At 41.5% G+C, this 13,267-nt stretch overlaps 1 protein-coding gene across 2 annotated transcripts in view; it reads left to right on the top strand.

The window, feature by feature from the left end:
• Positions 1 to 13,267, top strand: part of LOC106565856 (protein FAM107B) — a 48,593-nt gene that overhangs the window by 15,845 nt on the left and 19,481 nt on the right. The window contains exon 1 of one of the 2 annotated variants that reach the window (XM_014133455.2): positions 538 to 755. The exons of the other annotated variant lie outside the window; for it this stretch is intronic. Within the exon in view, the coding sequence (XP_013988930.1) occupies positions 695 to 755 (61 nt within the window). The 5' untranslated portion in view covers positions 538 to 694. Of the gene's footprint in view, positions 1 to 537; positions 756 to 13,267 lie in introns of those variants that run through there. 2 annotated transcript variants of the gene reach the window in all.

Raw genomic sequence — 13,267 nt, 5'->3', positions numbered from 1 at the left:
AGAAAGAGGGAGAGAGAGAGGAGTGAGAGTGTGAGTGAGTGAGAGAGAGGGGATAGTGTAAGATTGAGAGAGAAAAGAAAAAGAGGGAAGGAAGGAAAGAAAGAGAGAATGGAGGAGAGAACTAGAGAGATTGAGAGTAGGGGAGAGAGGGAAAGTGAGAGGATAGAGGAAAAGACAAAAAGACAAAAGAAAAAGAAAGAGAGGGAGAGAGAATATCTAACAGCAGGCTAGAGACGAGGGGAGAGGCAATAGATAGAGTAATAATATTAGAGATAAAGAGTGAGAGAGAGAGAGAGAGAGAGAGAGAGAGAGAGAGAGAGAGAGAGAGAGAGAGAGAGAGAAATGACAGAGTGCGAGTGGTGTGAGAGAGGGAGGGGCGGGCAGTGGAATGCCCGGGGGTCATGTGACTGTTTACTCTAGCCTGGGCAGAGAAGCATGCTTAAAGGAGTGCTGCAGCAGGACACACACAGATACACCCAGACACAGAGAGAGGGAGACAGACAGACAGACAGACAGACAGACAGACAGACAGACAGACAGACAGACAGACAGACAGACAGACAGACAGACAGACAGACAGACAGACAGACAGACAGACAGACAGACAGACAGACAGACAGACAGACAGACAGACAGACAGACAGACAGACAGACAGACAGACAGACAGACAGACAGACAGACACCAAGAGAGGCATGGCACAGAGAGTGCCTTCTGGCCAGGCTGGGAGGACCAGAGACGTACTGGTCAAGTCAGGTAAGACCCATGCAGAGCTATGCTCCACTCTGTCACTATGACAGAACAGCAGGGCTGACACAGAGGCTTCAGCAGAAGCCAGATTTTGCAGAACAGTGTTTTACATGTTATAGGCTCTGTTTATTTATGGGAAAGGCAAATTGTGCAAGTAGAGAGAAGGTAGTGAGATCTGTACAGTATGTTGATAAAACAACATGGTTTTGCGAAGATCATGGAATGTATTACTGAGGTTAACAGGAGGGAACTTTGTAGATACTAGATGTTGTTATCTGTTACAATTGTCTCTACATATGGGGGAGAAGGACTTTTAGACACATTTAGGAGGGCTCATTGTTTGGGCCTGGAACAGACAAACATGAAGTGAAATGTACTGTACATGTAAGTGTACTTGAGACACAGAGAGCATCAGATCAGTTTCATAGCAAAATCCACTGAGGACAGCTAGCTATGTCTATAACTTATGCATTGGTACAGCAACACAGATTGTCATGTTAACAGTTTGGGAACAATGTGCTGGACACACCAAGGTATCACCAGGCACAATGACTTCACATAGCAAGATTCATTCAGATAATGTAATTATAATGCTTAAGCAGGATTTTTTTGTTTTGTACTCTTGAGTCTTGGGACATTACGTGTTCTTTGTGTAGAAGAGCCCTCTGTCCATCAATTGGACAATACAGGACCACTTACAGTTAAAGTCGGAAGTTTACATACACCTTAGCCAAATACATTTAAAGTTTTACACAATTCCTGACATTTAATCCGAATAAAGAATCCCTGTCTTAGGTCAGTTTGGATCACCACTTTATTTAAGAATGTGAAATGTCAGAATAATAGTAGAGAGATTATTTATTTCATCACATTCCCAGTGGGTCAGAAGTTTACATACACTCAATTAGTATTTGGTAGCATTGCCTTTAAATTGTTTAACTTGGGTCAAACGTTTCGGGTAGCCTCCCACAAGCTTCCCACAATAAGTTGGGTGAATTTTGGCCCATTCCTCCTGACAGAGCTGGTGGAACTGATTCAGGTTTGTCGGCCTCCTTGCTCGCACACACTTTTTAAGTTCTGCCCACAAATGTTCTATGGGATTGAGGTCAGGGCTTTGTGATGGCCACTCCAATACCTTGACTTTGTTGTCCTTAAGCCATTTTGCCACAACTTTGGAAGTATGCTTGGGGTCATTGTCCATTTGGAAGACCCACTTGCGACCAAACTTTAACTTCCTGACTGGTGTCAGGGGTGGCAGGGTAGCCTAGTGGTTAGAGTGTTGGACTAGTAACCGAAAGTTTGCAAGATTGAATCCCCGAGCTGACAAGGTAAAAATCTGTTGTTCTGCCCCTGAACAAAGCAGTTAGCCCACTGTTCCTAGGCTGTCATTGAAAATAAGAATTTGTTCTTAACTGAGTTGCCTAGTTAAATAAAGAAAAATGTCTTGAGATGTTGCTTCAATATAGCCACCAAATTTTCCCCCCTCATGATGCCATCTATTTTGTGAAGTGCACCAGTCCCTCCTGCAGCAAAGCACCCCCACAACATGATGCTGCCACCCCGTGCTTCACTGTTGGGATGGTGTTCTTCGGCTTGCAAGCCTCCCCCTTTTTCCTCCAAACATAACGATTGTTATTATGGCCAAACAGTTCTATTTTTGTTTCATCAGACCAGAGGACAATTCTCCAAAAAGTACGATCTTTGTCCGCATGTGCAGTTACAAACCTTAGTCTGGCTTTTTTATGGCGGTTTTGGAGCAGTGGCTTCTTCCTTCCTGAGCGGCCTTTCAGGTTATGTCGATATAGGACTCGTTGTACTGTGGATATAGATACTTTTTTACCTGTTTCCTCCAGGATCTTCACAAGGTCCTTTGTTGTTGTTCTGGGATTGATTTGCAATTTTTGCACCAAAGTACATTAATCTCTAGGAGATAGAATGCGTCTCTTTCCTGAGCGGTATGACAGCTGCGTGGTCCCATTGTGTTTGTACTTGCGTACTATTGTTTGTACAGATAAACGTGGTACCTTCAGGCGTTTGGAAAGTTTACTGTATGTTCTGTATGATTCTGATGGCATGTCTGGTTAGTGGCCTAACATGCGTCCTTGTTGGCTTCTGCTGTTATGTTAGACCCTTGCCTATTTTAATGATAATGACTTCATGGAGCCTGAGTCTGAATTTCATGGTGTGTCAACAATCTGTATTCACAGTGTATTCTGGGAAAACAACTCCCCCGCCCTGTCCCTTGGGAGACTGGGTGCTTTGGTCATCTTAGGGGCTAAGCCTGCGTTGCCACGACAACAACCAGTGTTCTGTTTGTATACAATCTAAGAACCCTTTCACTCTCAGATTTTTCCTCCCAAGGTGCATAGCGTCATAAAATGAGACAGGAATTAAATAATTTCCCTACCCATCTGCATCCACCTGTTGAAGTAACAGTGAAGTAAATATCACATAAAAAATTGGAATGCGCTTTGGTGAAAGTCAACAGGAAATAGTTGGTTGACAGACCCAGCTATTTCACCATCATTTCCCATACTCATTTATAATCAAACAATGTGTAGCCTGCTTTGACTCCAATAACCATTTACTCAGGATATTCAAACAGAACCTAATAGTGACATTATAAAGCATTTCAAAGAACAAACAGCGACTCAAATGGCATATTACCGTAAAATGGTTTACTGCAAAGATTGTGGGATAATGAAGATTGAAAAGGCTCCTGTTTCTCTAGTCACTGTGCTGTAGCCTGAGCCTCATCCCCTGCCATAGACACCCAGAGGAAAATATGATTTGCCATACTCCTCCAGGGTTATAAGAGATGTAACTGGATGATAGACTCAGTGCACAGAGATATTACTAACTTACCCAGGGTGCATTGAGATGACATCTAGCATGTCCTAAATGTCAAATCAATACAACCACAGCCGGGATTATATGACTCAAGAACTACCGAATTATCGTACATGTCTGTCTCTTATGTGACTAGGGTTGCAAAGGGAGGGTATTTTACTGGAAATGAACTTTCTAAATTTACCAGTAAACTACCAGAAAATGTTAAATGTTCAAGGATTTTATGTAATCTATCACATCTAGTGGCCCTTTTGGGAACTTCAGATTTTTACGGTTGTTTGTAATTATCTTTGGTCCTCTATGAAATAATTCAATAAGATTAGAAAAAAACTAATAGAATTACAAAGCTGTAAAACATTATCCTAAATATAAACCATGAACTTAGTGAATACCATTGGTATTTAATATGAGTCTTTCAGCATGAAATATACAAAAATGTACACCATTTTATTTATTTTTGTAAGGACAGACGCTGGGAGACGAGAAGCAAGTACAGGAAGGGAACATTTAATAAATAACCGACATGAAACAAACAAGGACAGTATCTTGACGGGAAACATAATGACAATAATGCTGACACGGGGATCAAACCGAGGAACAGACAGATATAGGAGGGGCAAAGTAATGGAGTCCAGGTGAGTCCAAAGATGCGCTGGTGTGCAATAATGGGCAGCCTGACAGTACCCCGCCCCTAGTGGCGCCACCCTGGGTGAGCCTGATGGGCTTGCGGAGACATTTGAGTTGGCTGAGGTGTGGATGCCCAACGAGCCGGCTGAGGCGTGGGAGCCCGATGAGTCGGCTGAGATATCGTGTGTGAGTAAATAGTTAAAGATCATTACTATAGCTCCTGTCTTGGGCCAATGAGTTTAATTTTGTAAATGCTGGATCTCTATGGCAAGATGCATAATTCACTCAAGTTTAGTCAAAATCGGCCCAGCGCTGTCTGAGATATCGCGTGTTACTAATGAAAAAATGTACGAACGAATAGACGGAGACAGATCTAAAAGTTATTCAAGTATGAATTACCAAATTTACGATAGATTGTCATCGATTTCTGTTAATTACCAAAATGACTGAAGAGTCTGGTAACATTGGTAAACTACAGGTAGTTTGCAACTCTATATGGAGCATGTCTGTCTTGATCTTTTGAGGGAGTTTTGTCTATTTTTATGAAGGATAAGCAAACATTCCACACAGAAGATTGTGGACTTACATTGCATAACAAATGATGCAACCGGCCTCCTTTTTGTTTGTTGCCAGCCTGGTCTCATAGACTAGTCGTAACATAGTAAATGTAAATCCGGGACACTCAAATTAGTATGATATGTAACGTTTGGTATGGTTACATAAAACAGATGGTTACTTAACCTCTCTAGGGTAGGTGGCACCAAATCGTCCCACCTACGTAACAGCCAGTGTAATCCCGTGGCGCGTTATTCAAAAACCTCAAAAATGCAAAAACTTCAATTTTTCAAACATATGACTATTTTACACCATTTTAAAGACAAGACTCTCGTTAATCTAACCACACTGTCCGATTTCAAAAAGGCTTTACAACGAAAACAAAACATTAGATTATGTCAGCAGAGTACCCAGCCAGAAATAATCAGACACCCATTTTTTAAGCTAGCATATAATGTCACATAAACCCAAACCACAGCTAAATGCAGCACTAACCTTTGATGATCTTCATCAGATGACAATCTTAGGACATTATTATATACAATACATGCATGTTTTGTTCAATCAAGTTCATATTTATATCAAAAAACAGCTTTTTACATTAGCACGTGACGTTCAGAACTAGCATACCCCCCTCAAACTTCTGGTGAATTTACTAAATTACTCACGATAAACGTTCACAAAAAACATAACAATTATTTTAAGAATTATAGATACAGAACTCCTCTATGCACTCGATATGTCCGATTTTAAAATAGCTTTTCGGTGAAAGCACATTTTGCAACATTCTCAGTAGATAGCCCGGCATCACAGGGCTAGCTATTTAGACACCCCGCAAGTTTAGCACTCACCAAAGTCAGATTTACTATAAGAAAAATGTTATTACCTTTGCTGTCTTCAACAGAATGCACTCCTAGGACTTCTACTTCAATAACAAACGTTGGTTTGGTTCAAAATAATCCATAGTTATATCCAAACAGCAGCGTTTTGTTCGTGCATTCAAGACACTATCCGAAAGGGTAAATAAGGGTGACGAGCATGGCGCAATTCGTGACAAAAAAATTCTAAATATTCCATTACCGTACTTTGAAGCATGTCAACCGCTGTTTAAAATCAATTTGTATGCCATTTTTCTCATAAAAAAGCGATAATATTCCGACCGGGAATCTGCATTTAGGTAAACAGACGAAAGAAAATAAAGCATGGGGTCGACTCGGGCACGCGCCTAAGCCCATAGTACTCTGATCGGCCACTTGCCAAAAGCGATAATGTGTTTCAGCCAGAGGCTGCCTCGATATCGTTCAGCTTTTTCCTGGGCTCTGAGAGCCTATGGGAGCCGTAGGAAGTGTCACGTTAGGGCAAAGATCCTCAGTCTTCAATAAAAAGAGCCAAGATGAAACACAACTTGTCAGACAGGCCACTTCCTGCATGGAATCTTCTCAGGTTTTGGCCTGCCATTTGAGTTCTGTTATACTCACAGACACCATTCAAACAGTTTTAGAAACGTTAGGGTGTTTTCTATCCAAAGCCAATAATTATATGCATATTCTGGTTACTGGGCAGGAGTAGTAACCAGATTAAATCTGGTACGTTTTTTATCCGGCCGTGTCAATACTGCTGTTCAAAAGTTTGGGGTCACTTAGAAATGTTCTTGTTTTTGAAAGAAAAGCACATTTATGGTCCATTAAAATAACATCAAATTGATCAGAAATACAGTGTAGACATTGTTAATGTTGTAAATGTTTTTATTTCACCTTTATTTCACCAGGTAGGCCAGGTGAGAACAAGTTCTCATTTACAACTGCGACCTGGCCAAGATAAAGCAAAGCAGTGCGACAAAAACAGCAACACAGAGTTACACATAAACAAACGTACAGTCAATAACACAATAGAAGAATCTATGTACAGTGTGTGCAAATGTAGAAGATTAGGGAGGTAAGGCAATAAATAAGCCAAAGAGGTGAAATAATTTCAATTCAGCATTAACACTGGAGTGATAGATGTGCAGATGATGATGTGCAAGTAGTGAAACTGGTGTGCAAAAGAGCAAAAAGATAAATAACATTATGGGGATGAGGTAGTTGGGTGTGCTATTTACAGATTGTCTGTGTACCGGTACAGTGATCAGTAAGCTGCTCTGACAGCTGATGCTTAAAGTTAGTGAGGGGGATATAAGTCTCCAGCTTCAGTGATTTTTGCTATTTGTTCCAGTCATTGGCAGCAGAGAACTGGAAGGAAAGGCGGTCAAAGAGGACGAGTTGGCTTTGGGAATGACCAGTGAAATATACCTGCTGGAGCGAGTGCTACGGGTGGGTGTTGCTATGGTGACCAGTGAGCTGAGATAAGGCGGGGCTTTACCTAGCAAAGACTTGTAGATGACCAGGATCCAGTGGGTTTGGCGACGAATATGTAGCGAGGGCCAGCAAACGAGAGCATACAGGTCGCAGTGGTGGGTAGTATATGGGGCTTTGGTGACAAAACGGATTGCACTGTGATAGACTATATCCAGTGCAATGACATCGCCAAAGTCAAGGATCGGTAGGATAGTCAGTTTTACGAGGGTATGTTTGACAGTATGAGTGTAGGAGGCTTTGTTGCGAAATAGGAAGCCGATTCTAGATTTCATTTTGGATTGGAGATGCTTTATGTGAGTCTGGAAGGAGAGTTTACAGTCTAACCAGACACCTAGGTATTTGTAATTGTCCACATATTCTAAGTCAGAACCATTCAGAGTAGTGATGCTCATCGGGCGGGCGGGTGCGGGCAGCAATCGGTTGAAGAGCATGCATTTAGTTTTACTAGCATTTAAAAGCAGTTGGAGGCCACAGAAGGAGTGTTGTATGGCATTGAAGCTCGTCTGGAGGTTAGTTTACACAGTGTCCAAAGAAGGGCCAGATGTATACAGAATGGTGTCGTCTGCGTACAGGTGGATCAGAGAATCACCAGCAGCAAGAGCAACATCATTGATATATACAGAGAACAGAGTCGGCCTGAGAATTGAACCCTGTGGTACACCCATAGAGACTGCCAGAGGTCCGGACAACAGGCCCTGCGATTTGACACACTGAACTCTGTCTGAGAAGTAGTTGGTGAACCAGGCGAGGCAGTCATTTGAGAAACCAAGGCTATTGAGTCTGCCGATAAGAATGCGGTGATTGACAGAGTCGAAAGCCTTGGCCAGGTCGATGAAGACGGCTGCACAGTACTGTCTTTAATTGATGGCGGTTATGATACCGTTTAGGACCCTGAGCGTGGCTGAGGTGCACCCTTGACCAGCTCGGAAACCAGATTGCATTGTGGAGAAGGTACGGTGGGATTCGAAATGTTTGGTGATCTGTTTGTTAACTTGGTTTAAGAATATTTTAGAAAGTCAGAGCAGGATGGATATAGGTCTATAACAGTTTGAAGAGGGGGATGACAGCGGTAGCTTTTCAATCTTTGGGGATCTCAGACAATATGAAAGAGAGGTTGAACAGGCTAGTAATAGGGGTTGCAACAATTTTGGCAGATAATTTTAGAAAGAAAGGGTCCAGATTGTTTAGCCAAGCTGATTTGTGGTGGTCCAGATTTTGCAGCTCTTTCAGAACATCAGCTGTCTGGATTTGGGTGAAGGAGAAGCGGGAGGGGCTTGGGCAAGTTGCTGCAGGGGGTGCAGAGCTGTTGGCCGGGGTAGGGGTAGCCAAGTGGAAAGCATGGCCAGCCGTAGAAAAATGCTTATTGAAATTATCGATTATCGTAGATTTATCGGTGGTGACAGTGTTTCCTAGCCTCAGAGCAGTGGGCAGCTGGGAGGATGTGCTCTTATTCTCCATGGACTTCACAGTGTCCCAAAACTTATTGGAATTAGTGCGACAGGATGCAAATTTCTGTTTGAAAAAGCTAGCTTTTGCTTTCCTATCTGACTGTGTATATTGGTTCCTGACTTCCCTGAAAAGTTGCATATCGCAGGGGCTATTCGATGCTAATGCAGAATGCCACAGGATGTTTTTGTGTTGGTCAAGGGCAGTCAAGTCTGGGGTGAACCAAGGGCTATATCTGTTCTTAGTTCTACATGTTTTGAATGGGGCATGCTTATTTTTAACCTCTCTGGGATATGTGGAACGCTACCTCGACAACAGCCAGTGAATTTGCAGGGCGCCAAATTCAAACAACAGAAATCTCATTATTCAAATTCCTCAAACATACAAGTATTATACACCATTTTAAAGATAAACTTCTTGTTAATCCAACCACAGTGTCCGATTTCAAAAAGGCTTTACAGCGAAAGCAAACCATGCTATTATCTGAGGACAGCACCCCAGCAAACATACACATGAAATCATAATTCAACCCGCCAGGCACAACACAAAAGTCAGAAATAACATATAATGCATGCCTTACCTTTGAAGATCTTCTTCTGTTGGCACTCCAATATGTCCATTAAACATCACAAATGGTCCTTTTGTTTGATAAATTCTGTCGTTATATATCCAAAATGTCCATTTATTTGGAGCGTATGATTCAGAAAATACACCGGTTCCAACTCGCGCAACATGACTAGAAAATATCTCATAAGTTACCTGTAATCTTTGTCCAGACATTTCAAACAACTTTCCTAATACAACTTTAGGTATTTTTTACGTAAATAATCGATAAAATTTAAGACGGGATAAACTGCGTTCAATACCGGAGGAAAACAAAGTGGAGCGTGCTTTTCAGGTCACGCGCCTCTATCAAACAATACACTTCCCTCGACCCTCGTTCTGAACAGGGCTACTTCTTCATTACACGAAGGAAAAACATCAACCAATTTCTGAAGACTGTTGACATCCAGTGGAAGCGATAGGAACTACAAAAAACTGCCTTAGAATTCTAGATTCCCAATGAAATCTCATTGAATAGAGAGTGACCTAAAAAAAAGAAATCCTGGTTGGTTTGTGCTTGGGGTTTCGCCTGCCAAATAAGTTCTGTTATACTCACAGACATCATTCAAACAGCTGTAGAAGCTAGAGAGTGTTTTCTATCCGAATCGACCAATTATATGCATATCCTAGCTTGAGTAGCAGGCAGTTTAGTTTAGGCATGCTTTTCATCCAAAATTCCGAATGCTGCCCCCTATCCTGGTGAAGTTTTAAGCATAGCCCAGTTTAGGTCACCTAACAGTACGAACTCTGAAGATAAATGACTATTGTAGCTGGAAACAGCTGATTTTTAATGGAATATCTACATAGGCGTACAGAGGCCCATTATCAACAACCATCACTCCTGTGTTCCAATGGCATGTTGTGTTAGCTAATCCAAATGTATCATTTTAAAAGGCTAAAAGGCTAACCCTTTTGCAATTATGTTAGCACGGCTGAAAACTGTTGTTCTGATTAAAGAAACAATACAACTGGCCTTCTTTAGACTAGTTGAGTACTTTCTTCTGAAACTCGTCAGTCTATTCTTGTTCTGAAAAATGAAGGCTACTCCATGCGAAAAATTGGCAAGAAAGTCCTCAACTGGCAGCTTCATTAAATTGTACCCGAAAAACACCAGTCTCAACGTCAACCATGAAGAGAGCGACTCCTGGATGCTGGCCTTCTAAATCAAATCAAATCAAATTTATTTATATAGCCCTTCTTACATCAGCTGATATCTCAAAGTGCTGTACAGAAACCCAGCCTAAAACCCCAAACAGCAAGCAATGCAGGTGTAGAAGCACGGTGGCTAGGAAAAACTCCCTAGAAAGGCCAAAACCTAGGAAGAAACCTAGAGAGGAACCAGGCTATGAGGGGTGGCCAGTCCTCTTCTGGCTGTGCCAGGTGGAGATTATAACAGCACATGGCCTAGATGTTCAAATGTTCATAAATGACCAGCATGGTCAAATAATAATAATCATAGTAGTTGTCGAGGGTGCAACAGTCAGTAACACAAGAGTAAGTGTCAGTTGGCTTTTTCATAGCCGATCTTTGAGAGTATCTCTACCGCTCCTGCTGTCTCTAGAGAGTTGAAAACAGCAGGTCTGGGACAGGTAGCACGTCCGGTGAATAGGTCAGGGTTCCAGCAGGTCTGGGACAGCAGGTCTGGGACAGGTAGCACGTCCGGTGAACAGGTCAGGGTTCCATAGCTGCAGGCAGAACAGTTGGAACTGGAGCAGCAGCACGGCCAGGTGAACTGGGGACAGCAAGGAGTCATCAAGCCAGGTAGTCCCGAGGCATGGTCCTAGGGCTCAGGTCCTCCGAGAGAGAGAAAGAAAGAGAAAGAGAGAATTAGAGAGAGCATATTTAAATTCACACAGGACACCGGAAAAGACAAGAGAAATACTCCAGATGTGACAGACTGACCCTAGCCCCCCGACACATAAACTACTGCAGCATAGATACTGGAGGCTGAGACAGGAGGGGTCAGGAGACACTGAGGCCCCATCCGATGAAACCCCCGGACAGGGCCAAACAGGTAGGATATAACCCCACCCACTTTGCTAAAGCACAGCCTCCACACCACTTCTAGGCAGAGTTCCTCTGTCCAGTATCTGTGTTCTTTTGCCCATCTTAATCTTTTATTTTTATTGGCCAGTCTGAGATATGTCTTTTTCTTTGCAACTCTGCCTAGAAGGCCAGTATCCCGGCGTCGCCTCGTCACTGTTGACGTTGAGACTGGTGTTTTGCGGGTACTATTTAATGAAGCTGCCAGTTGAGGACTTGTGAGGCATCTGTTTCTAAAACTAGACAGTTGTGCACTGGGGCCTCCCACTCCTCTTTCTTTTCTGGTTAGAGACAGTTTGTGCTGTTCTGTGAAGGGAGTAGTACACAGCATTGCACGAGATCTTCAGTTTCTTGATAATTTCTTGCATGGAATAGCCTTAAATTCTCAGAACAAGAATAGACTAACGAGTTCCAGAAGAAAGTTCTTTATTTCTGGCCATTTTGAGCCTGTAATCAAACCCACAAATGCTGATGCTCCAGATACTAGACTCGTCTAAAGAAGGCCAGTTTTATTGCTTCTTTAATCAGAACAACAGTTTTCAGCTGTGCTAACATAATTGCAAAAGGGTTTTCTAATGATCAATTAGCCTTTTAAAATGATAAACTTGGCTTAGCTAACACAACGTGCCATTGGAACACAGGAGTGATGGTTGCTGATTATGGGCCTCTGTACGCCTAAATAAATATTCCATAAAGAATCAGCCGTTTCCAGCTACAATAGTAATTTACAACATTAACAATGTCTACACTGTATTTCTTATCAATTTGATGTAATTTGTATGGACAAAAAAAACGTGCTTTTCTTTAAAAAACAAGGACATTTCTAAGTGACCTGAACGGTAGTGTAATTATTAACTCAATTACCTCGACTAACCTGTGCCCACGCTCATTGACTCTGTACCGGTACCCCTTGTATACAGCCTCGCTACTGTTATTTTACTGCTGCTCTTTAATTACTATTATTTTACATTTTTTACTTAACACTTATTTTTCTTAAAACTGCATTGTTGGTTAACGGTTTGTAAGTAAGCATTTACATTTACATTACATTTTAGTCATTTAGCAGACGCTCTTATCCAGAGCGACTTACAGTAGTGAATGCATACATTTCATACATTTTTTTTTCCGTACCCAAGGACACCTATAATCCAAATTGCACAACAATAACTAAATAACTTCCTGGTGATATGAAGATATCTTACTAATAAGATGCCTGTACTGTGGGCCTGTGGCTTTCTTTCACTTGTTAGGCCAATCATTGCTATATAGGCGTAAATATACAACTACATTTATTACCCTCAATTCATTCTGTGGTGATGTAAAATAAGCCTGCTTATATATATATATATATATATATATATATATATATATATATATATATATATTAACCGTGCATCTTAAAATCAATTGTTGTGTGTAAAATATAATTTGAGAGCTATCAGTGTGCTTGAATAGACGTTATTGTGCTTACTTACATTTCACTGTAAGGAGAATACAACACCGGTTGTATTCGGCACATGTGACAAATAATATTTGATTTGAACCTTTTTAGCTAACCCTTTTCTAACCCTAACATTAAAACTTTAACATAACTCCTAAACTTAACCCTAACCTTAACCCCTAGCCTAGCTAACATTAGCCAGAATTTGTAACATATTGTACATTTAGCAAATTCGTAACATATAATAAAAATTGTAATTCGGAACATATCATACGAAATGGGTCTTGGACAACCACAAATTAATCCATACCATACGAAACGTAACATATCATACTAAATAGAGTGTCCCGGAATTACGTACGAAATAATACGAAATTCTCTGAGACCAGATTGTTGTTGCTGGTCAAAACGCATGCACAGGAAAACAAGGCCAGCACAAAATGTTGCACATACAGATGTGAATGTATACCCAAACATGAACACACACAGTACAATACATACTCTCAGCATGCATGTTCATTAGTATGCCCTGTAAGTGTACAGTATAGCCATAGAGAGGGTATGAGTATTAGTGGTTGTGAGAGAGCTGGAGCACAGTA

This window comes from Salmo salar, chromosome ssa12 (genome assembly GCF_905237065.1).
Source record: "Salmo salar chromosome ssa12, Ssal_v3.1, whole genome shotgun sequence".
Taxonomy (NCBI): Eukaryota; Metazoa; Chordata; class Actinopteri; order Salmoniformes; family Salmonidae; genus Salmo; species Salmo salar.
This window is presented reverse-complemented; position numbering and strand designations above follow the sequence as displayed.